At 39.1% G+C, this 25,201-nt stretch overlaps 1 protein-coding gene across 1 annotated transcript in view; it reads left to right on the top strand.

Moving 5' to 3' along the window:
• The first annotated feature begins 6,693 nt into the window (after window positions 1–6,693).
• The window catches only part of ERO1A (endoplasmic reticulum oxidoreductase 1 alpha), a 50,589-nt gene continuing 32,081 nt past the window's right edge, over window positions 6,694–25,201 (top strand). The window contains exons 1-5 of the mRNA XM_077769051.1: window positions 6,694–6,755; window positions 9,918–10,023; window positions 20,487–20,606; window positions 21,337–21,420; window positions 24,022–24,060. Of these exons, the coding sequence (XP_077625177.1) occupies window positions 6,694–6,755; window positions 9,918–10,023; window positions 20,487–20,606; window positions 21,337–21,420; window positions 24,022–24,060 (411 nt within the window). The remainder of the gene's footprint in view (window positions 6,756–9,917; window positions 10,024–20,486; window positions 20,607–21,336; window positions 21,421–24,021; window positions 24,061–25,201) is intronic.

Below are 25,201 nucleotides of genomic sequence, written 5' to 3'. Positions count from 1 at the left end.
GTTTGGCTCATTTCTAGGAACAGAAAGGAGACCAATGAGACCCGAAGATGGTGGGTTATAGAGATATGGAGCCCACGAAAGACGCTGAAGTAGGCTGAGTCAGGAGCTTGAAGTCTGACAACTCTCAGATTTGTGTGCTTTCGGGCAAATTAATCTTTAAAATCTCTATAAAATGAGTATAATAATTGTATGTGTCTCATAGGGATATCATGAGTATTAAATAATATATGTATTTATTAACACAATGACACAGTAAGCACTCAATAGTGCCTTAAATAGTGATTTTAAATTATTTAAGGGTAGTAATGACCTCAATTTTTGCAGGACAGGTCCCCATTGCTGCACCTCTTCCAGCATTGTTCCTGGGGAGAATTTATTGTTGCTCAACAGACTCAGTCAGAGTCCCCAAATATATTCCATTTGATCTAATCTAATACATTGGTCGTCGATATTTGAGTTTAAATAGGTATGTTCTACATATACATGTAAAGTACAAATTTATGTGAATTAAACTACCATACTCACATAAAAATGTCTTCAAATTTCTTAGGAAAAATTCTTTTGGGTGTTGTATGAATATTATATTCTGTTTTTCAAATAGGTAATAAACAAGGAAAATGGATTGAGCAGGGATAATCCCTTCTCCTGCTCAGCTGCAACTATTCTGGTCAAACTAGCCTGTCGATACTAAAATATGTCACCTCTGACATTAAGAAGTAAAGAAGAGAGGATGAGACAGAGAAAAAAGACAACTCAGTTTGGTTTAATCCAATAAATATTTATCAGCACATAACATACTAATATTTTAAACTCCCTGATCCTTAGTCTTTTTCTGTCACCCATCTGGCAAAAGTCCAACTTCGGATGAACCTCCCATTTTCCACATGGCTGCTCCAGAAGCAGCCCTGTTTCTTTTTTATATGCACCCATAAGACCGTGTCCTTCTTCATCAGAAAATGTACCTCAGCTTGCAATTTTACATTCATAAGGATGATTAAATGTTTAGTGTCTTTTCCACCCAGTAGATTATAAGCTCTAGGAAAACAAGGACTGTGACTATTTCTTGCTCATGATTGTATCCCCAGAAAATGATTATATATATGTGAATTATTGAATGGGTGAATATGTGAATATGTCAGACATTATAATAGGTAAGCAGATACAAAAAGACTAAGAAATGTCATCAGTACTCTAGGACCTTAAAATATCAAACAGTAGTGGGGTGCGTGGGTGGTTCAGTCGATTAAGCATCCAACTTCAGCTCAGGTCATGATCTCATGGTTTGTGAGTTTGAGCCCCACGTCATGATCTGTGTTGACAGCTCAGAGACTAGAGCCTGCTTCAGATTCTGTGTCTTCCTCTCTCTCTGCCCTCCCCTGCTCATGCTCTGTCTCTCTTTCTCAAAAGCAAATAAACATTTAACAATTTTTAATATAAAAAAATAAAAATACAAATATCATACAGTAGAGAAAAAGAGTTTTCAGCAAATTAGGCATATCTTAGTTTTTTGGGGGGATTCACTTAAACTGATGTCATAACAAACAGGAGATAGATTTAGATCTTAAAAAAATATTTCAGGATAATCTCCTAATCTACTTCCTATGATGTGTCATTGGTGGGTGTTGTGGTGTTAAAATACATACACAAATCCTTTATTATTTCCTACTTCAAGAAGTGGAGCCTAATTCCCCTTCCCTGGATCTAGCAAAGTGCTCTAGAAGAGAAGAATAAAGTGGAAGTGACATTACACAACTACTGAGACTAGGTTATAAAAGGTATTGGGGCTTCTTCCTTATTCTGCCTTGGATTACTCCCTCTGGAGTAAGCCAGCTGTCAGGCCATGAGGACACACCAGCAGACCTATGGAAAGGCCCACATGTCAAGGAAGAGCCAGCAAGAAACTCAGGCTTCCTGCCAGCAGCAATATGAGTGAGCCATCTTGGTAGCAGAGCCACCAGCCCCAGGGAAGCCTCAGATAACTGAAGCCCTACTCTTGATTGAAACATAGTGAGAGACTGATTCACACACCCCAGTTCAACTACTCCTGAATTCCACAAAAGTCCACAAAAACTGTGAGGTGATAAATGTTTATTGTTTTAAACCATTAAGTTTTGTGGTAATCTGTCACACAGTGACAGATAACTAATAGGACAGGAATTGATATTTTTCTGGAGAGAAGCTGGGAAACAGTACCAGATAGGCAAGTAGAAGCTACTTTTGCTCACACATAACCACAACATTTGAGTTTTTGGAAATTTGTCATCCTAAGTATCTCTCCCTAAATACCGATGAGGTGCATGTAATTGAATGTATCTATGGTTAAGCAGTAAGATGTTGAGGTAGGAACAGAAGTTATAATTCCTAGGCTTCTGAGAAATACTCTTCTTTAATAAAGTAATACATAAAGACCTTTTTTTAAAAAGTACTACAACACTTTGGGCCACCTGGGTGGCACCCTGGTTGAAGGTCTGACTCTTGATTTCAGCTCAGGTCATGATCCCAGGGTCGTGGGATCCAGCTCCACCGCAGACTCTTCGCTGAGTGTAGAGCCTGCTTAAGATTCTCCCTGTCTCTCCCTATGCCCCTCCCCTGCTCACTCACGCATGCCCACTCTCTCTCTCTCGAAACTAGTAAAATAAATAAATAGTACTATAACACTTAGATTGAAAAAGAGTCCACTGCCCCACCTTATTCTACCCCTGGGTCCCATTCCCCAACTCTTTAACATGTTTCTTCATATTTTCTTTGTAAGTAGTGTTCTTATGCTCTATTTCCTGATAGATCAATTTTAGGATTTATCTTTTCACTTACTAATAAGGAAGATACAGATTTAGCACCCTTATATCACTCCAGATCCCTACTTTCCCTAACTCTGTACTCCATACATGCAATATATGCAAGTTCAGTTAAATCACTGTCCCATATTTGTCTCGTTGTGGGGCTATGTAAATCAAGCAATATACAATAGTTACATTTGTTTTATTGTAAAGCTGTTTGAACTTCCTGGAATTAAGAGCTGCCTCATTTTTTTAAAGTTTATTTTTATTTATTTTGAGAGAGACATAGAGAGTGAGTGGGGCGCGGGGGGAGAGAACGAGAGAGAATCCCAAGCAGGCTCCATGCTACCAACACAGAGCCTGACACGGGGCTCAAACTCATGATCCTGGAGATCATGACCTGAGCCAAAGTCAAGAGTTGGATGCTTAACCCACTGAGCCACCCAGGTGCCCTATAAAGCTGATTTTGTTTTTTAAATGTTCTTTTTTTTTAAAAATTACTTCTCCCCAACTTAACAATATAATCATTAACTTCCTCTGAATGGTATTTCCCATAAAGGCAGTCACATCAGGTGTCCCTCCAGTTCACATGGCAACACTTCTCCTGAGATCTTCCTCCTCTCTCTAATTCAGGCTCTAGGGCTATCTTTTTAGAACTTCTCTAAGTCCTGTCTTGGATGCTATCTTCTCTTTCTGGATACCCATGTCTTCTCATTTCTGGTTTACTCTTTGGGTTGGATCATATCCTCCCATAATTTTCTCAGAAAGCATCTAAAGATGTACATTATTCTTCATATATAACAATATCTTAATTCTATTCTCAGACTTGACTAATCACTTGGCTGGGTAAATGGCCTTGCTCCCTTGTCCTGGAGCTTCTGTAGTGCCTTTCTGATTCTTAATTCTTTGTAGGGGATCAGGCGTTTTGTTTTTCTTTCTGAAAATTTTATCTCTGTTAGGGGCATTTTCCACCCAGTGAACTGGGCAGTCAGTGCGCCCTATCAATCTAGATAGCCATCCTTCAATTTTGGCTATTTTCTTGAATAACCTCTAAGATGATTTCCTCTCTGCTTTCATGTTCTCTCTTACTGGTACCCTTATTAGTCAGATTCTGTGCTCCTTTAATTAACCTTCTGTTTTTTCCATCTCTTTTCATTTATTTCTACCTCTTTGTCTTTTTATACCACTATTTAGGAGATTTCCTCAATGTTTCTTCTAATGCTTCTGTCGCAACTTTCTATTTTGGCTATCATATAGTTTCCAAGATCTCTTTCTTGTTCTCTAATTGTTCCTTTTTATAGACTCCTGTTCTTACATGTTTGATGATATTGGTTGTAGCTTTTTGTTTTCTTCCTTTCTTCCCTTTTTGTTTCCTCAAGTTCCTATCTATTTGTTTCGAGCTATGGCTTTCCTTAACAACATTGTGAACCTTGGTTTTCTGATCATAGACTGAGGCATTAAATAAAAAGGCAGTAGAATTCTAAGCGTGTGAGTAGGGGGACTAACTGTTCTGTTGTTTCTGATGATGTTTATTCCCAGAAGAATTCTCCACTCTTGTTTTAGAATGGAAGAGGGAGGGATCAGGCATAAGGCAGTGAGTGGAAAGCAGGTATGCAAAAGGTCTGCAGTTTTGGAGCTGAGAGTCACATGTGATCTGCTGGAGGTAGGAGAGTTTTAACATTCAGCAGGGAGGGCCTTCACTTACTCTACCCTTTTTTCACTTTGGAACTCTATCTGGTCTTCCTGGAATCATGCTGAGTCTAGCGTCCCTGAATTTGGAGCCACACTTGTTTCTTGCCTGGACAATCTTGATAATGAAATGTTTTCTAAATGAATTTTAGATACGATTCTTTTATTTTTTTCTAACCCATCAGTTGGTAACTGGGCTCCTACTTTGTCCTCAATTTTCCCACATCCACACCTTTTGTGAATTTTCTCTTGTCAATTCCAATTCTATTGTGTCCTCTGTCCCATCCAGATTTACTTCTGCCCCAAATGATTGCTTTGCCTGTAAACTAATAGTGTTTGTTTAAAACATAATCACATTTCGCCCTGTGACATCTCGTGCTGTTATCTTTTCAAGTTCATTAGTTAATTTATGTGCACATTCATTAATTCACTCAGAAGTCATGTTGTGAAACACACAAAATGCTAAGTGTTGGGGAATCCAAGACTACTAAGGCAAGTTCCCTACCCATCTGTTGAAAGGTGGAGAAATTCTACATAAATACCTATTTGATTCCATGTGCTAAGCACAGTTATATGAGCTTATGGAACCAAAGAGGAGAAACCTAATCCAGGCACAGAGAAGTTAGGGAAGACTTCATGGAGGTAGCAGTTGCCTGAGCTAAATCTTAAAGGAGTTAGCCAGGTGAAGTAAGAGCAGTCGGTGTGGGATAGTGAAGACATTTCAGGATTGGAAACAGGATGAGTAAAGACGTGGAGGGTGGAAACAAGGTCTGTGTGGGGAATTGTTAATAGTTGAGTAACAGTAAGGCAGAGAGGTATTGGAAATATAACTGGAGAAAGAGGTGAAGCCAGATGATGAGGGCCTTGAATGTCATGCTGAGAATTTTGAATTTGAGTCCTCAGATAGTTGGGAGCATTGAGGATTTTTAAACAGAGGTGTGACATGGTCAGATTTCTATTTATTTATTTATTTATTTATTTATTTATTTATTTATTTATGGAGACAGAGAGTAGGCTGGGGAGGGGCAGAGAGAGAGAGAAAGACACAGAATCTGAAGCAGGATCCAGGCTCTGAGATGGCAGCACAGAGCCTGACACAGAGCTCCAACTCACAAATCGTTGAGATCATGACCTGAGCCGAAGTCAGATGCTTGACCTACTGAGCTACCCAGGTGCCCCAGATTACTATTTTCCAGAAACTAGGCTAGCATGGAGGCTTTTTTTGATAGGTGTAAACCTAGAGGCTAGGTGATCATTTAAGAAATTGTGACAATAAATCAGGTGAGTGACAATAAGCGCTGAAACTAAGTCCTTGGTCATAAAGATGAAGAGGAGGGACTATATCGAAAAAGAACTGGCAGAATTTAGTTGATCAATAGATCAACCAATCTATTGATTGGTGAAGAAGTGGGAGAAACTGAGGGTGACATCCTACTTTCTAGGTGTCTAGATATGGATGGTGGTGTGACCAAAGAGTTCTAAGAAAAGCAGCTGGTTGTGTCCAATAGGCAGTTGAATTTTGAAGCTTGAGGGAGAGTTCTGAAGTAGAAAAATAGATTTGTTTTTTTTTTTAATGTTTTATTTATTTCTGAGAGAGAGAGACAGCGTGAGCAGGGAAGGGTCAGAGAGAGAGGGAGATACAGAATCTGAAACAGTCTCCAGGCTCTGTCAGCACAGAGCCCGACGTTGGGCTCGAACCCACAAACTGTGAGGTCATGACCTGAGCTGAAGTCGGATGCTTAACCAGCTGAGCCACCCAGGTGCCCCTGAAGTAGAAAAATAGATTTGTAAGTCATCAGCAGGGAGGAGGTATTTAAAATCATGACACTGGTCAAGTTTCTCCAGGGGTGAGTATGGAAGAGGACTGGACAGAGACTACAGTCCTGGGGAACTCTCACATCTTAGAGGTGGGCTGGGGGAAACCCCGTGAAGAAGACAGTTAAATAATATTAGAAAAGTGTAAGGAGGGAGGGGTGCCTGGGTGGCTCAGTTGGTTGAGGATCTGACTCTTGATTTCAGCTCAGGTCATGATCTCATGGTTCATGGGATCAAGCCCCATGTTGGGTTCCATGCCTTCAGCATGGAGCCTGCTTGGGATTCTTTCTTTGTGCTCTTTCTCTCTCAAAATAAATTAACAAGTTTTTAAAAAAGAAAAGTGTAAGGAGAATCTGGAGTGTTTGGTACACAGGAAGTTGAATTGAAGGAGAGAGAAATCAGCATTGTCAAAATGCAGCAGAAATTTCATGATCTCATGAAGATGGTAATTAGATTTGGCCATAAGAAGGCCAGGTATAGAGGAGTAGGAGGGTAGAGCTGGAAATCAGACTGCACGGTGGGTTAAGGTATAAATGGGAACTTATCAAGTCAGTTACTACTAAATGTAGCTTGTTCTTCCAGGAATATGAAGGAAAGGAGATGAAGATAGAGCTTAGGTGGAATTTCTCCTCCAACTCAAATAATCTCAAGCATCTTGAGAGAAAATTCTAGCAATGTACAGTGTGCACATTTATAGACAATGATTATTAGATAAATAGATCTAATAAAACCTTTAGGTTTTTACTTGGCCTTTTTTCCTCTTAAGGGTCATAATATTTCCTTTCCTTGACTAAATTTTTTTCTTTAAATTAGTTCCTTGTAGCCTATTCAGTACCGGAAAATGTTTAGGTACTGAGAAACGCCCTACGGAAATCTCCATGCCTCATTTTAAGAAATTGGGCTCAAGCCATTTCCTGCTTTGGTCATTAAAAATAATAATAATAGCTGTTGTTTACAGAGTAATCAGAATTCTATCAAGAAATGCTGTGTACACTAAATCTAAGTTATATTATTGTTATAATCACTGGTCTTAGAAAAACAATGTTGTGACCTTGTTCATCTCTCAAAAATTTAATGTTGTTTAGCTAAGGTATAATAAATGGGAGGCTAGACTTTTGGAAAGCAAAGGTTGAACTATGTACCTTGTGGGTGCTCCTTAATAGTCATTGAATGACTAATCAGTTATTTCCTAGGCCCTAACACAGGTGAGATGATTGCTAGGGCAGACAGAGTGGAAAAAGTGAACTCACACAAAAGATCAACTTGAAGAATTCTTAGGGAAGTGTCAGTAGTAGTTATATCAGGTACACAAAACTGTATTTTATACATTCTAAAGTCCCTTACAAATCTGAATGGAAAAATGATAGTTATCAAGATAGTAAAGTAAAATCCAGCAATCTCGCTTCTGAGTGTATATGAAACCATTTTCTGGATAAGGTATATCTGCACTCCCATGTTCACTGTAGCATATTCCGATTGCCACAGTAGGGAAACAACCTAAGTGTCCATCAACGGCTACATGGATAAAGGGAGTGTGGCATACATATACAGTGGATTATTATTCATGCATGAGAAAAATGAAAATCTTGTGTTTGCTGTAACATGGATAGATAGGCCTTGAGAGCATCATGCTAAGTGAAATAAGCCAGACAGAGAAAGACAAATGCTGCATGGTTTCACTTATATGTGAAATTAAAAAAAGAAGAAAGCCAAACTCCTAGAGACAAGAAAGAAGAAACGTGGTTGGCAGGAGCTAGGGGATGGGAGAAATAGGGAGAGTTTGGTAAAAGGGTACAAAGCGTCTAATATAAGATGAATAAACTCTGAGGATCTGATGTATAATATGGTGCCTGTAGTTGGTAACAGTATACTGTATAATTGAAATTTGCTAAGGGAAGAAAGGGTAAATATGTGAGATAATAGATGTGTTAATGAACTTGATGGGGGGGATCCTTTCACAATGTATCTGTATACCAAATCATCATGACATACACTTTAAATTTTATTAGTCAATTAAACCCCAATAAAGCTGAAAAAAACCCAATAAAATAAAAAATAAATTGTCTTATATGGTGATTGTTACTGATTACAAGTTTGCTAAATTTGTTGTGGGCAAGAGTTCAAATCTTAGGAATGGAAGCTTTCATCCTGGGAACATTGACAGTTTTAAGCTCTCCCAAATTACAAACTTATTGCATCAGGGTGAAATCCAGAGCTGATTCATGTTCAGATTGCTTCCTTCTGCAGTTTTAGGCTTTATTGTTTAGGTTCTCCATTTTCATATTATGTCTCTTATTTTTGATAGATATTTTGATATCTTCAGATATTATATAAAATAAAAACATATTAAAAAACTCATCCATTATACAAACACTTGCAAAGAGAAGCTTTGGTAAGGTATTGAGAGTTACAGGTATATTTGTGACATAATCCCTGCTTAAGGAGTTTAAAGAGATTACAATTCAGTGGTAGATACATGAAGTAGAAATGTCATCAAAGATCACATGCTAAATTTTGTGGGGTGTCTCTCCATGTGCAGGGATTGGGCCTTCTATATATATCCTTATATCTAATAATGTCAAGCTCTGTCTGGCATAGGGTAAGCTTAGTGAATCGAAATTCATTTAGAGACTGAAAATGGGTGAAGAGGAAACCATGTACAAGAGGGAATGAGTGGGCTGGGTTTGGGCCTGGAGAGATAAATAGATCTGTACACAGATATGATGAAAAAAGATTCCTAGGTAAAGAGGGAGATTGGATTAATATGTGTAGATGGTAGAATCAGAGCTTCTCAGGCCCACCAGGATCTCAGAACGCTGATGTTTTACTGTGTGTCAGTCCACTTGGCAAGTGATGGACAGACCATAGGTTATGGGCACTGGAAGTAAGAAATATCTGAATTTGAGTCTCACCTCTACCATTTCATGTGACTTTGAGTAACATATACAAACTTTCTATGCTTATTTTTCTCAGCTAGAAAACAGAAGTTATACCTATTTTTGGGCCTACCATATCCTAAGCTACTTCATTTAACAGTGGCTTTTTAAAAAAATGACATACCAAAAAATTTTTAATTCGAAATATTTGAATGTGTAAGATGTTGGGAAGCTTTCCGGTTTCTCCATGAAAATTTCAACTTGGCGGGTTGCGGGTAGAAAGAAAAAAAGCTTTTAGACTAGACCATGGCTGGGATTTAGAGGACATGGCTGTCACTACCCAGCTGGCCCCGTGCTCACATCATCGACTCCCTCTGGGCCTGTTTCCTCCTATGAAATGAGAGGGTAGTTTTCACCTGTGCTGACAGATACAGTAGCGACCAGCTTCATTTGACTACGAAATGTGGCTAGTTTGCATAAAATGCGCACCAGATTTCAATGATTTAAAAACAACACATAAAATATTTTATGAGTAATATTGAGTACATTTCGAAATGTTTTGCACATGTTGGGTTAAAGAAAATAGACTACTAAAATGAACTTCACCTGTTTCTTCTTGCTCTTTTGATGTGACAACGAGAAACTCGAAATGATCTATGCAGCCCTGGTCTAGGTTATCACTCATAGTCCCTTTCAGCTTTAAGACTGTCAGGGACACAGTGGACGCGTAATTGGTACGGTTTGACTTCCTCGTCTGAAGATACCGAAGGGATTGGCCGGGACTTCGCGGGGTGGGGCGGGCCCTGAGGGGAGACCCAGACCCTCGGGCTTCTCGCTCGNCTGCGGCGCAGAGGTGCTTCTGCCAGGTGAGGGCTGTGCGCGGCCGCGGGGCCGCTCCCGTGCTTCCCGCCTCCGCCCTGCGCTCAGTCTCGCGCGCCCGGGCAGGTGAGGGGCTGGGAGTGCCTCTGCGTCTCCACCCTCCGGGATGAGCCCCCTGAGCTTCTCCTCCCTGGCCAGGCTGAGTCCTCTGCGGCTCTCCTGACTTGGTGTGGGCCGGTCTCCCACCGCAGCCTGGACCTCGGCGTGCCCTCCGGCGCATCGGTTCCAGTGTGGGGCGAGAGGTGTGGGTGCATGCCGTATGATTTTACCGAGTTGGTTTGTGCATCTTTGTTGGTCTTCCCTGGCCCGGTAGGGCGTGCACACTGTGCACGCACACTCAGTATTTCTTATTTTCGCGGAGCCTGGGTCTTCCTAACTTCTAACTTGACCTGGAACTGTGTACGATGTGTTTATGCTAGGTGCCTTCACCATCATTCCTGGGCAGGGCACGCTTTTGTAGGGGGGCTATTCTCCAATATCGTTGTCAGGCAGGTGAACGGCTTCGTATGGCTTTTCTGTTTCTAAGCCCAGCTGCCTTGGGTCTGTGAGGCCGCGGCTTGCACTGTGGTTCCTTGCCCTGTGTGCCCTTTCTTTTTCTTACATGTAGTGAGATTCTCTTAACCATGACACCCATTTGGCTGGTCTGAATTGGTAGGATGAGCCTTACCCCTCAGAGCACAAGTTTGCTTACAAGCTTATTATGAACGTTTTCCTTTCCTTTTTTTTTTTTTTAAGCAAAAGATATGGGTACCTTGGAAAAAAAAGAAAGAAATTTAGAGATTTTCAGGTCTACAGGATCCTGTATTTTAATATCATTACCCTTAAAGTCATGTTTTGGTTGGTTTCTGTTGATAAAAATTACATTTTATACAAAATTGAGTTGGACATCCAAATTTTTCCTTTCCAGTGGACTTTACTATTACTTTATCATCAGAAATAACATTTTATATGTGTAGGGGCAATGCTATTTCACAGAGGAAAGAAGCAGCTTTATGTGTTATGGGAGGAAGAACTGTCTCTTTCACTGCTTTATATTCTCGCATTCTGTTGTTTTGCTGAGTGACTTGAGAATTGAGGTGTTTGTTGTCTGGTTATGAGTAAGAGGTTAAAAGGAAATTGCTGCTTTACAACTAAGATCAAATGCTCCTTTACACTGCAAACTGCATACAATCAAGTACTTAAAAGGAAGAAGGTTCATGTTTTCTTCAGATTACAAATATAACACAAAGTGTAAACACTTAAAAATAAAGTAGAAATAAGAGACTTCAAAATAAGATATTTAGTGTTGAAAGAATATATATAAATGTCCAATATGACAGTTTCAACTATAGATTTTTAGATAATGGAATAAAACTACATCTTGAGCTTTTCAACGTTCACTTTCCCCTCCAGTAACCTTTTTACATAAATGATTAAAATTGGGGAGTTTTAAAGTTTTTACATTTTTTCCCCTCTGGTTTCCATTTCAGCCCCCCCCCCCCCCCGCTTTTGTAATATTTTCAAGATTTGAATACTCCCCCAAAACAAAAAATCTGTTAGATCCCTTTCTTTTCCTTTAGAACAAGAGTGACAGTTTTTCTTTTCAGAATCAACCTTAAAAAATAATAAATTGAGGGTCACATAGTAAAAAACAAATTTAAGAAACATTTAAAATGATCTATTTAAATCCACTTAAGAACAGAGACCATCAATTTCAGTTCAATAGACTGAAACAAAAATACATTTTTTTAAAAATATTTTTGTTTATTTCTAGGAGAGAGAGACAGACAGCGTGAGCAGGGGAGGGTCAGAGAGAGAGGGAGATACAGACTCTGAAATAGGCTCCAGGCTCCGAGCTGGCAGTCAGCACAGAGCCCGACGCGGGGCTTGAACCCACAAACTGCGAGATCATGACCTAAGCGAAAGTAGGACGCTTAACCGACTAAGCCACCCAAGTGCCCCAAAATACNAACCCACAAACTGCGAGATCATGACCTAAGCGAAAGTAGGACGCTTAACCGACTAAGCCACCCAGGTGCCCCAAAATATATTTTAATTCTATAGTCAGTAATGGAAGAGATGGGGGTAAGGTAGGAAATGGGAAGAGGAAACAAGCAATGAATAGACGTAAAGAGAAAATTGGAGACAAGCTATATAGATGTGAATGGAAACGAGAGACAGAAACACACACACAGAAATAAAGGAAATAAATGGTGGAAGAAAAGATAGGGGGAGATGATGGTGGAAATCATTCAACAAACATTTATATACAGTGTGTATGTTGACTTGAGTGTTTGGAATACAGAGATAACTATGGTGTGATCCCTGCCCTTAAGAACTTACAAGTTAGTAAATAAAGTTCTTTGGAGACTGGGGAGAGGCAGAGATCCTAAGCAATTTAAAAAACATGTGAGAAGGGGTGCTGGGTGGCTTAGTTAAAACACCCAACTTCAGCTTAGGTCATGACCTCATAGTTTGTGAGTTTCAGCCCACATTGGGGCTGACAGTGAGGATTCTGCTTTGGATCCTAGGTCTCTCTCTCTCTCTCTCTGCCCCTGCCCTGCTCTGTGGTCTCTCTCAGAAATAAATAAATATTAAACAACAAAACGAAACAATTTAGCAGGGGCGCCTGGCTGGCTCAGTCAATAAAACATATGACTCCTGATCTTGGAGTTGTAAGTTGGAGCCCCATGTTGGGTGTAGAGATTATTTACAAAGTAAACTCTTAAAACAAACAAACAAACAAACAAACAAGTTAGTAAATATTGCTAGACACTAAATCAAAAACTAAATGTTGACCTAACATTTAGAAATACAAGTTAAAGGGGAGACTGTGTGGCTCAGTTGGTTAAGCCAGAGACTCTTGATTTTGGCTCAGGTCATGATTCGTGGCTTCCAGACCCGAGTCAGGCTTCAGGTTGACAGCTGAGCGTGGAGCCTGCTTAAGATTCTCTCTCTCCTGGGGCATCTGGGTTGCTCAGAAGTTTAAGCATCTGACTTCAGCTCAGGTCATAATTCGAGGTTCATCAGTTCAAGTCCTGCATCGGGCTCTCTACTGTTAGCACGGAGCTTGCTCCATTTCCTGGGTCCCCCTCTCTGCCAGGCACGCTCTCTCTCTCTCTCAAAAATAAACAAACATTAAAGAAAAAAAAGATTCTCTTTGCCCATCCCCTGTTTGTTCTCACCTTCTCTCTCTCAAAATAGGTAAATAAAAACTAAAAAAAAATCTTGTTTAAAAAAATTTTTCAAGTTAAAATCTCTCGTTCTCTTTGCAGTACCCAATGAGCTGCAAAGTTCTGTTGAATCTGTTTTGTTTAATAGACTTTTTCTCCCTGTGTGTTGCTAATCTCTCACACCACTCTGCCTTGAATTACCACATCATCATTCCTCATCACATTCTTGCATGGGGGCCTTGGACAGGGACTCAGTTAACAGAATATTAACTTTAATTGGAGCCAAAGCAACATGTGATTTTTTTGGCCTTAGAAAGTCATTGAAGTAAAATGTACAAAGCTCTACAAATAATCAGGTTAAGTTTAGTAGGTATGTATTGAAGCCTACTGTGAACAAGTTTTCAGAGATCAAAAATTAAACTAAAAATTTAAAAATTTAGTCCCATTTCTTGATATTCTAGAGTACTGAGCCTGGTACATAATTGGAGCTTAGCAAATATTAGACAAGTTTTAATACAGGATGTTAGCACTACGTTAGCAGGAATAATTCTTTCAGTTATTCTGCTCAGTGAGCCATTTGCATGTTTTTAAATTTTTAAATAGAAACTTGGCCTTTCTTTCCCTTTTGGTATACAAGCCTATACAGTTTGTGTAAAGAACCCCATGATCATGACCTACCCTGTCTTTACACCAAAATAATAATGGGTATGAGCTTCAAGTAAATGAAGATTCTTAAATTTTTTTTAATGTTTATTTATTTTTGAGAGTGAGAGGGAGTGACAGAAACTGAAGCAGGCTTCAGGCCCTGAGCTGTGAGCACAGAGCCCAATGCAGGGCTTGAACCCACGAGCCATGATATCATGACCTGAGCCAAAGTCAGACGCTTAACCAACTGAGCCACCCAGGCACCCCATAAATGAAGATTCTTCAGATAAGATTTCTTGTTTTCCTTTTGACAGAATGTCTTATTTCCTTTTCCCCATTTTGTATCATTAGAGAGAATGCATGTAACAGAACGCTAGTCTCAATGCACGGAATCCCAGAAATAACCTCAGAAGAAATATTGAAACTCAGATATGAAGGCAGTATGTTTTTCATTTCAGTATGGGCATGTTTTTCATTTAAATTAATTAGAAATGAGTTTGTAAACTCTCATGTAGTCAAAATGTTATATTAATCTTATTATGGCTAGTGCTAATAACACTCAGATCCACTTATTTGAGTGTAGTAAATCTCTATCAGGCTAATGAAAGGGGAATAGTTCAGATCCTCCAAAAAGACTATTTCAAGATGGATTATTTTCATTTGGAGTGGATTGTAGATACACCTGCATATATGCGTTTCAGCAGATTTACCTGTCTAGTGTCTTGTTTAGGTCAATTTAAAAAATAGTTTTTATTTGTTAGAGTGGCTGGGCCGTGGAAGAGACACTTGATAATATGTTGTATGGTAGGTGGAAATAAGCCTGAATTAAAATTTAGTCAGAGGGATCTTTGAAACAGGTTATACTGGAGAGATGTCCATTGCCTCTGAGTACTTACTGCATTCCAGGCCTTTGTGAACAAAGCGTGTGGAACAAAGCATGTTTCTCCTTGGTTGCTATACATTGGCTCATTTAACAATTTAAAGTTGTAAAGACTAAGGCTTTAAAGCAGAAATAGATTGTAGCATTCTGTGTCCTTGGAACTACCCAGTACAGAAACTTNTCAACTTTCTTTCTTTTTTTTTTTTATACTTTTATTTATTTATTTATTTAAAAAAATTTTTTTTTACATTTATTTATTTTTGAGAGACAGAGTAAGACAGAGCATGAGTAGGGGAAGGGCAGAGAGAGAAGGAGACACAGAATCTGAAGCAGGCTCCAGGCTCTGAGCAAGCATTCAGCACAGATCCTGATGCGGGCTCAAACCCCGCACTGTGAGATCATAACCTGAGCCGAAGTTGGACACTTAACCAACTGAGCCACCCAGGTGCCCCTTTTTAAACACTTTTAAAATGTTTATTTATTTAGAGAGAACAAGAGAGTGTGTGCACTGCAGAGCTGGGGAGGGCAGAGAGAGAGAGAGAGAGAGAGAATCCCAAGGAGGCTCAATGCTGTCCAGGAGGAGCCTGTGTGTGTGTGAGGGGTACATACAGGGGCAGTGGCTTAAACTCATGAACTGGTGAGATCATGACTTGAGCTGAAATCAAGAGTTTGATCGATGCTCAACCAACTGAGCCACCCAGGCGCCTCCCCCACCTTTTTAAAGTTTTATTAATTTAATCTCTACACCCAACATAGGGCTTGAACTTAGGACCCTGTGATCAAGAGTTCCAAGCTCTTCTGACGGAGCCAGCCAGGCGCCCCCATCCGTTTTTTTCAATGAATAGTCTTCATGTTCTTTTTAATGGTCACAAAACACTCTAAAATTAAATACAGCTAACTAAAGGTCTTTGCCAAAAAAAGAACACTTTGAGCACTTTTAAAAGGTTTTCCATATTTCATACAAGAATGAGGAATATGTCCTCACAGAGCTTTGGGAAAAAAATGATAGTCTGATAGGACTGCAAGTTGTTAGCACATAAGGAAACTATTTAGAAATTGTTTTTTTTATTTTGTCTTTCATTATAAATTAAAAAGTACCTTTAACCAGAAAATAGGGAACAAGCGGGCCCATGTTATTTTCTTTTCTCTTGCCTTTTATATTTTGGTATTTGGTCCAAACCGGTCAGAGTCCATGGAGGAAGTAATTGAGGCCACCCCTACAGCTGACTTTTGGCCATCTTGATCTATGTTCCAGTGGGGTGACAGATCTAAAATTTTTAGAAAATTTTAGCTGCAAACTTGACCTTTGTTTTCCTTATCCATTAAAAAAAATGTGAGTTGCTGTAGGGTAATCTAAGACCCCTTTCACCAGAGCATTTAAGCAGAGATAGGGTAGTACTAACACTGGCATTTATTCTATGTCATTTCATCTTGATATCAACTCTTCAAGATGGAAACTGTTAGTATTGCTATCTTGTGTTCAGATGGGAAACTAAGGCTTGGAGAGGTTAAAAAAGTTGCGTATGTTTAAAAGTAATAAGTAACAGAGATGGGATTCAACCCCAAGAAGGCTTGACCCCAGGGCCTACATGCTAACCATTGTGATATATTGCCTCCTTCTTCAGAGTATATAGGAGGGGATTGTTGGGCTTGGGAGTTTGCAGTAGAAGGGTCTTCAAAAGCTTTTCATCTGATAAGACACTAGGACTTTAAGCTAGGTGATGTTATGTCAGGCCTACCCTGGTCCCTGTATCTACCAGTCCTCAGCAGGGGCCTTCTGATTGTCACCTATCAGTTTGGTGTCCTACCAAAGGCTGATTATCATCTGAAGCATGGATCAATGAGCTCCAATTTTAGCATGCATCATTCACTTTGTGTATGTTTGTGGTAGAGAGTGCGGGGTGCTTTTAAAAAAAAATTCAGATTCTTGAGGCGCCTGGCTGGCTCAATCAATTAAGCATCCAACTTCAGCTCAGGTCATGATCTCACAGTTTGCGAGTTTGAGCCCCGCGTTGGGCTCTCTGCTGACAGCTCAGAGCCTGGAGGCTGCTGCGGATTCTGTGTCTCCCTCTCTCTCTTTGTCCCTCTCCTGCTCTCGCTCTCTTTCTCTCTCAAAAATAAATACAAATTTAAAAAAATTAAAAAAGAATTCAGATTATTTATTTTTTTTTAATTTTTATTTATTTCTAGGAGAGAGAGAGAGAGAGAGACAGCGTGAGCAGGGGAGGGTCAGAGAGAGAGGGAGTCACAGACTGAAACAGGCTCCAGGCTCTGAGCTGGCAGTCAGCACAGAGCCCGACGCGGGGCTCGAACCCACGAACCGCGAGATCATGACCTAAGCGAAAGTCGGACGCTTAACCGACTAAGCCACCCAGGCGCCCCAAAAGAATTCAGATTCTTATGGTAGGGCCGGAATTCTGTTTCGGTTTAGGAGATAGTGTGGCAGGTATTTAAGCAGCCTTTTAGCACGGCCTGAAGCTGCGGCAGTGTCAGGTCCTCCTGGTTCCAGATTAGTACGCATCTTTTGTCTTAGTTTAGGTACTAACACATTGCATTGTTTTCTGGGATTCTGCCCTGGGTCTGTTAACTGCATTTCTTCCTTAATCTCTTCTTGAGACTCTTCCTGTAATGTAACATGCCTGGTTCTCTAGTTTCTAGAACTGGGCCTGGCATCCATCATACCTGCCAGACTTCCTTCCACTGATCAGGTCCTGCCTGTTGGCAGGCTTATCTGAACAGCCACATGGCTTGGATTTCCAAGTATCTTCCTGTCCCTCCTTCGCTGGGCCTTCTCCATCTATTGAAATTCCTCCGCCCCTGCTCTACCTCCTTACCTGCCCTGCTACCTTTTGTTGTAGTTGGAAGTACCTCCTACTCTAGGTAAAGGTTAGAGGTTTTCAATCTACCATTGTCCTGTCTTCCCTCTTTGAGGTCTCTGGGCCAAAGCCGTCTCTGCTGTGAACGCACCTTGCATTCCTTTATGGTTTGTGGCTTCTTCTAGCTTCCTTTGTAGTTAAGGCATAGATTGGTAAAATGTTGGATGCGATGGGTTATTCACCTTTGCTGCTTGCGTCCCTTACTCTGAGTGCATTCCTACCACTCGGGCCTGTGTGGTCTGGAGCCCTGAGCACCACCATAGGTGACATGTGGTACGTAGCCATCATTAGACTGCGGGCTGGTCTCCAGTGAATGTCAGTGACAGTGGACAACATTCATTCATTCATTCATTCATTCACACATCCACTTCCACAAATAAATACTCAGCATCTAGTGTGTTTTTTAGAAGTATAGTGCTGAGGACTGGGAATACAAAATGAACAAATATGATTTTCTCTCAAGGACTGTAAACTCTAGAGGGAGGAAGTGAAATATACAAATTCAGTGTAGTGAGGTAATCCTTATGTAGGAGTATGTGACGTGCCAAAGGAGCACATAAGAGTGACAGTTAACCCAGCAGGCGATGAGTGGTACCCCAGGGGCAGCTTTCCAAAAGAGGTGATGTCTAAACTTGAGTTTCAAAGATAGATTTTTACCTTGAAAATGAATTACTTCAGGGGGAAAATTAATTGCTTCAAACCCATTCTCTTGGTGTTTTTTTTTTGTTTTTTTTTTTTGGTGCTTGTTTCTTTTTGTGACCTACTGTCTCTATCAGGCATGTGTCCCTTTGGCCTTTGTAGTCTTTGCGCTTGTTATTTCTTTGTGTAATAATTTGTATACAAGAGGAAAAATAGCTATTTTATGTCCTTAGAAGTGCTACTTTTAGGCTCAAAAGAAAGAGGTGGGAAAAATCAAATCATCTAGGTTAGGAGCACTTTTGTTTTTAGGCGACTGGGTGGCCTAGTCGTTTAAGGATCAGATTTCAGCTCAGGTCATGATCTCATGGCTCATGAGTTCAAGCCCTGCATCAGGCTCTATGCTGACAGCTCAGAGCCTAGAGCCTGCTTCCCATTCTTTGTCTCCCTCTGTCTGCCATATCCGCCCCTTAAACATTTTTTTTAAAAATTAAAAAAAAAAAAAAAAGCACTTTTGTTTTGTTGGTATCCCAAATTAGGACCTGAAGATTTTTGTATACTCAGAGAATTTTTAGCAGGAAAAAGGACAAATTTGCATATGAAATGAAAGTAAGTAGTCATTGCAGCAACAAAATATGTAGATCAGATTTCTAGAACCTGAATTAGTCCAAAACAAATAAGACTACACAAATTGGTACAAAACCCTAGTTCCTAAATATTGCTGTCATTATCTAAAGTATTATCTCTCATCATCCAAAAGTACTTACTCTTAGGTGAAAATTTTGCATTCCTGTTTTGTGACATTTAAAAAATTTTTTAATGTTTATTTTTGAGAGAGAGAAACAGAGCATGAGCAGGGGAGAGACAGAGAGGGAGGGAGATTCAGAATCTGAAGCAGGCTTCAGGCTCCAAGCTCCCAGCACAGAGCCCAATGTGGGGCTCAAACCCGAGAACTACGAGATCATGACCTGAGCAGAAATTGGACACTTAACCGACTGAACCACCCAGGCACCCCTGTGACATTTTAAAATTGAAAGATAGTGTAGGATTTTACATATTCCAACGGGAAACCACCTACATTCAGTATTTCAATAAAGTATTATTTGCTTCCTTACCAGTAGATTAAAACATTTTTTTTGACAGTAAGTCTCCCTAAAATGTAATCCAAAGTAGTTTGTAATGCAAATACGCAGACCAAAGTATGATAAGAATCTCTTTTCTGCAGCATGCCCTATATTAAAAAAAAAAAGTTACTGTTCTTAAATCATGATGTATTTGTTACTTAACAATGTTAGCAATGTTTAATTAATTTTTAGATGTTTACCCAGCCCTAAATATCTAAGACTTTTAGTTACACTTCTGATAAGGTTGTCTGATCATAATTACAGTTAAGATATTAGTTTTAAGCATTTGAAGATCAGAATTGGGTTTATGGTCAATTTGCTATCTCCATGCTGCTAATGATAAGTGATTTCTAAGCACCATTTCAAACCTGTACAAATAAATTGTCATGGCGTAATATTTGAGAATTGGTAAATCCTTAACAATGAATTATTGTTTCTTTTATAAATTCAGTCACTTCTTTTTATACATTCACCAAGCTTGTCCCCTTCCTATACATCCTGTAGGAAACTTAAAAGAGAATCTAGAGACAACTGAATTCTAGGAATATGGAGTCTCAGGAAAGCCAAGGATAGGAATGCAACTGGGCTTCAAGAAAGCTGGGTGGAAGTCGGAGCTGAAAAACCCCAGGGAATCCATATATCAGATATTCTGTTTCCTGTCTCTGCTTCTCTGTGTACCTTTTAAAATCTTTCCTCTCCTGTTCACTGGCTCATGTGCTCCTCAGTTCACCTGATGGAATATGGTCTGAGTTTATTGTCTAGTGATCTAGCTACAGAGAGAGACATCTCTTCTTATTCTCAAGTCCAGATTCCTGGAGCAGGGACCAAGACCTGGTTTGGGTTAGATGCCAACCCCTGGTCAGGCCTGGGGCAGGGTTACAAAGTGGCTGCAGGGGACCAACTCTTTGCCTACGTGTGCATGCGTGTGTGATGAGCTCAATGCACCCTACAAAAGGTATCCACTGCATTCCTCCAAGTATATAGCAAGAGCAAGAGCATTATTAGATTACTGTCATATCCCATCTCAGAAAATTATGAGGGAAGCTAAGAGTTGCTTGAGTCCCTGACCTTGTGAGGAAAAAGAGCCCTGTTGCATCTAAGGTATTTTGATGTATTGTTTTATTTTCTTTGTAACAGGTTAGTGGTTACTTGGATGATTGTACCTGTGATGTTGAAACCATCGATAGATTTAATAACTACAGGCTTTTCCCAAGACTACAAAAACTTCTTGAAAGCGACTACTTTAGATATTACAAGGTATTTTTATTTTTAATCTTTTTGTATAAGAATACTTAAATTTTAAATGGATAATTATATTTTCTTAGGAATTGCTAAGCTTCAGAATTGTGGCCATTATTTAAGATTCAGTTCACAAGAGAGTGTGGTTCTGAAACCATCCATTGAATACTTTTAATTTCAAGGACTGAGTTTTGCACCCTGGAGTTAGAAACTTGTTGGTTAAGTTGAAGTCAGAACAGAAACTATTGTTATCAAAATTGCTAATTCATACTTTTCTAAAATACTGGCTTGATTCCAGTTAATTAAAGTAATTACATTTTTTGAGAAGCGAGACTTTATTCTGACCTGTATTATTTTCAGTAGTCACTTGTGATATTTGATCTTGAGATATCTACTGAAAGGGTAGATATCTAGATCATCTGATCATTGGAATATGTGGTTATCACCTGAGTTCACAATTGCCTTTTACTTGCTTAAGAGTATCAGCTGAGCAGTGGTGGTATGAGCTACTTTGGCTCCTAGTTGCCATCTGGTCAGGATCTGTTTAGTACCAGTCTAAGCAAGTCTACCAACTGACTTATACAAGCTACACATTGGTACAATCACTGGAGCTTGGCAACCTGTAAATGAAGAAAAAGAATGATTGCAGCTGATAGCATGACCAGGTTATAACATTATAATTCAACACCTATTGAATGATAATCTAAAGATTCTTACTCTTATAACTTTTTCTGTTATTACCATATAGGTAAACCTGAAGAGGCCGTGTCCTTTCTGGAATGATATTAGCCAGTGTGGACGAAGAGACTGTGCCGTCAAGCCTTGTCAGTCGGTAAGAACCAAATATACATTAAAGAACTGTTACACCTTTTTGCAGATAATTGCAATTTTTTAAAAGGGGGCAATAAAACTAAGATAACTTTTTTTTAAAGGTTGCTTTTTTTTTTTTTAATGTTTTATTTATTTCTAGGAGAGAGAGAGACAGTGTGAGCAGGGGAGGGTCAGAGAGAGAGGGAGTCACAGACTGAAACAGGCTCCAGGCTCTGAGCTGGCAGTCAGCACAGAGCCCGACGCGGGGCTCGAACCCACGAACCGCGAGATCACGACCTAAGTGAAAGTCGGACGCTTAACTGACTAAGCCACCCCGGCGCCCCCAACTAAAATAACTTTTTACTCCTTAGGTTAAGTACAGTGCTTAATATTTAACTATTACAAACTTCAACTTACTAATATAAAACCTGTTTTGAATTATTCTGCTTTCAAATTTTGTGATAAATATTATCCTTTGACTTAGTAATGAGATTAATAAGATGTTTGTTTTTCTTCTTACATCTTACCCAGAATTGTGTTTATAGTATAACAGACTGAAATTAATTGAAGTGTAAACAGAATCTCTCCTTTCTTCATGGTATATTGTTTTCCTTGGGTGAGGAGTGGATGAACAAAACACTTGGTATTGCTTAAGAATTCTCAGTGTATTAGGGGCACCTGGGTGGCTCAGTCAGTTAAGCATCTGACTCATGATTTCTGCACAAGTCATGACCTCATGGTTTGTAAGATCAAGCCCTGCATCGGGCCCCACGCTAACAGACGTGGAGCCTGCTTGGGGATTCTCCCTCCCTCTTCTGGTTCATGTGCTCGCTCTCTCTCTCTCTCTCTCTCTCTCTCTCTCAAAATAAATAAACTTTCTACTCTGAAAGCAGGGAATTTTACACTTTCCATGAAGCCTTTTTTTTTCCACTTTAAAAGCATATATTACTATTTTACTTTTTTATTGTGATAAAAATATACATAACATAAAATTGACCATTTTAAGCATTTTTAAGTACACAGTTCAGTGGCGTGAAGTACATTCACACTGTGTGCAACCGTCACCACCATCCACGTGCAAATCCTTGTCATCCTCACAAACCGAAACTGCGTGTTCATTAAACAATAACTCCCTGTTCCCTGCCTCCCTCTCGCTCTTGGCAAACACCAGTCTACTTTCTTTATGAATTTGACTCTTCTAGGTACCTGTTATAAGGAGAATTATTACACAATTTGTCCTTTTGTGTCTGGCATGTTTCACTTAACCTCCTGTTTTCAAGTTTTATCTATAGTAACATGTATTTGAATTTTATTCCTTTTTAAGGCTGAATGATATTGCATTGTTAAGCATCTACATTTCATTTATCAATTCTCCTGTTGATTAACTTTTGGGTGATTCCTGTTTTCTGGCTATTGTGTATGATGCTGCTTTGGATATGGGTGCACAAGTATCTGTTTGCATCCCTAATCTCACAGCGCCCCCAAGATTAGAATTGCTGGATCATGTAGTAAATCTGTGTTCAATATTCTGAGGAATGCCATGCCTTCTGCCATAATGGCTGCATCATTTCACTTCCTCACCAGCAGTGCACAAGGCTTCCAATTTCTCTATATCCTCACTAGAACTTGCCATTTTCTATTTTCTGGATAATAGCCATCCTAATGGGTATGAAGTGGTGCTATAGTTTTGAGTGGTTTATTTTCATATGTGTAAATATTACTATATAGACCTATCCGGCATATGGAATTAAAGCAAATGTAAAATATTACTTATGGGTTTTTTTTATCATTAGATCATTAAAAATCATGTTTTAGTATATTCATTCTCACAGACAAAACTTCTTGAAAATTCATGGATTAACTTGTGAAACAACTTCTGTTATGATATCATGAAAGTCATATTATCAATTTAAAGTTTTATTTTATTTCCTTAGTTCTAGCATTTATAGTTAGTAATAGGAAACATTAATTGGGGAAATTCAAGTTTACCAATTTGAATATGGCTTATTAAGCGTGCTCAAAATATGGTAGATACTTAGTAAAGGCATCTAATTGCACTTATACAGTAAATGGGCTGTTATTAACAGGGGTCAGAACAAGCAAATGGCTTTACAGTTACTGAAAATTTGAATCTTACCTTTTTAAAGCAATTTTTAAAAACACTTTATTTTTTTTATCTTTATTTTTTGAGAGAGAGAGTAAGAGAGTGCACAAGTCGGGGAGGGGCCAAAGGAGAGACTCTCAAGCAGGGTCTGCACTCGGTGCAGAGCCCAACACAGGGCTCAACCAGTTAAGTGTCTGACCCTTGATTTTGACTCAGGTCTATGAGATGAGCCTAAATCAAGGGTCAGACGCTTAACTGACTGTGCCATCCAACTGTTCCCTAACTATTCTCAGTTTAAAAATAAACTCATAGCAGAGCTTTACTGGCTTAGTTGTAAGAGCATGCAACTCTTGATCTTGAGGTCATGAGTTCAAGCCCCACACTGGATGTAGAGATTACTTTAAATAAATAAGATAAACAAATAAATAAATAAAAATAATCTGATACATCATTGAAACAACATTTTTTTTTCAGAAGATAAACTAAATGTCATATAAAAACATGTTTTTTCTTTTTCAGGATGAAGTTCCTGATGGAATTAAATCTGCAAGCTACAAGGTATGTACATATGCTTACTAATCTGTATAGTATCTTAACAAAAACCTCAGAAAATTTATTTACCCTGACAGGCATGACCTTACTTCTCTACTGTCCTTCACAGTGAAACCCCTTGAGAGTCATTTGTACTCAATGGCTCTAATTCTTTATTTTTTCTTTTGTTCACCCTTTTATTATAGAAAGCATGAAAGATAAATAAGGAGCTTCAGCAGTTATCAGTGTATGGCCAATCTTGTTTCATCTGTACCTTACACTCCATTTTTCCAATTATTTTAAATCCATTCACAGATAAATCATTTTGTTTACAAAAGTTTCATAGACACTTTTCAGATGAAAAAATACTTTAAAATATATAACCACTGTCAGGGTTCAGCTTTCTCTACTTGTTTCATAATAATTTGTTTGAAACAGGATTCAAATATATTTCACACATTATGTTTGGTTTGTGTGTCTCTTATGTCTCTTTCTCTCTTTATTTATTTATTTATTTATTTTGAGAGAGAGTACAAGCTGGGGAGGAGCAGAGAGAAAGGGAGAGAGATAATCCCAAGCAGGCTCCATGCTCAGTGTGAAGCCCTATGTGCGGCTTGATCCTACAACCCTGGGATCATGACCTGAGCCGAAATCAAGAGTCAGACACTTAACTGACTTAACTACCCAGGTGTCCCCCCGACTCTTCTAAAATAAATTTTAATTTTATAATACTTTTAGATTTACAGAAAAATTGTGATGGTAATACCCATATACCCCGTACCAGTTTCATCTATAATTAACATCTTACATTTTTATGATCCATTTGTTATAATTAATGAACCAATATTAATATAATATCACTCAAGTCCATACTTTGCTCAGATTTCTACTTAATATCCTTTTTCTGTCCAGGATCCCATCTACAATACCACATTACGTTTACTAGTCATGTCTCCTTAGGCTTCTCTTAGCTGTGACAGGTTCTCAAACTTCCCTTGTTTTTGATAAGGTGTTTTTTTTTTTTTTCCCAGGAAGATGTGCTTTATTTTTATTTTCATTTTTATTTTTTTACAAATAGTTTATTGTCAAGTTGGTTTCCATGTAACATTCGGTGCTCATCCCCACAAGTGCCCTCCTCCATGCCCATCCTCCCCCTCCCTCCCCCCCC

Source organism: Crocuta crocuta, unplaced genomic scaffold (assembly GCF_008692635.1).
Source record: "Crocuta crocuta isolate KB4526 unplaced genomic scaffold, BGI_CrCroc_1.0 scaffold10, whole genome shotgun sequence".
Taxonomy (NCBI): domain Eukaryota; kingdom Metazoa; phylum Chordata; class Mammalia; order Carnivora; family Hyaenidae; genus Crocuta; species Crocuta crocuta.
This window is presented reverse-complemented; position numbering and strand designations above follow the sequence as displayed.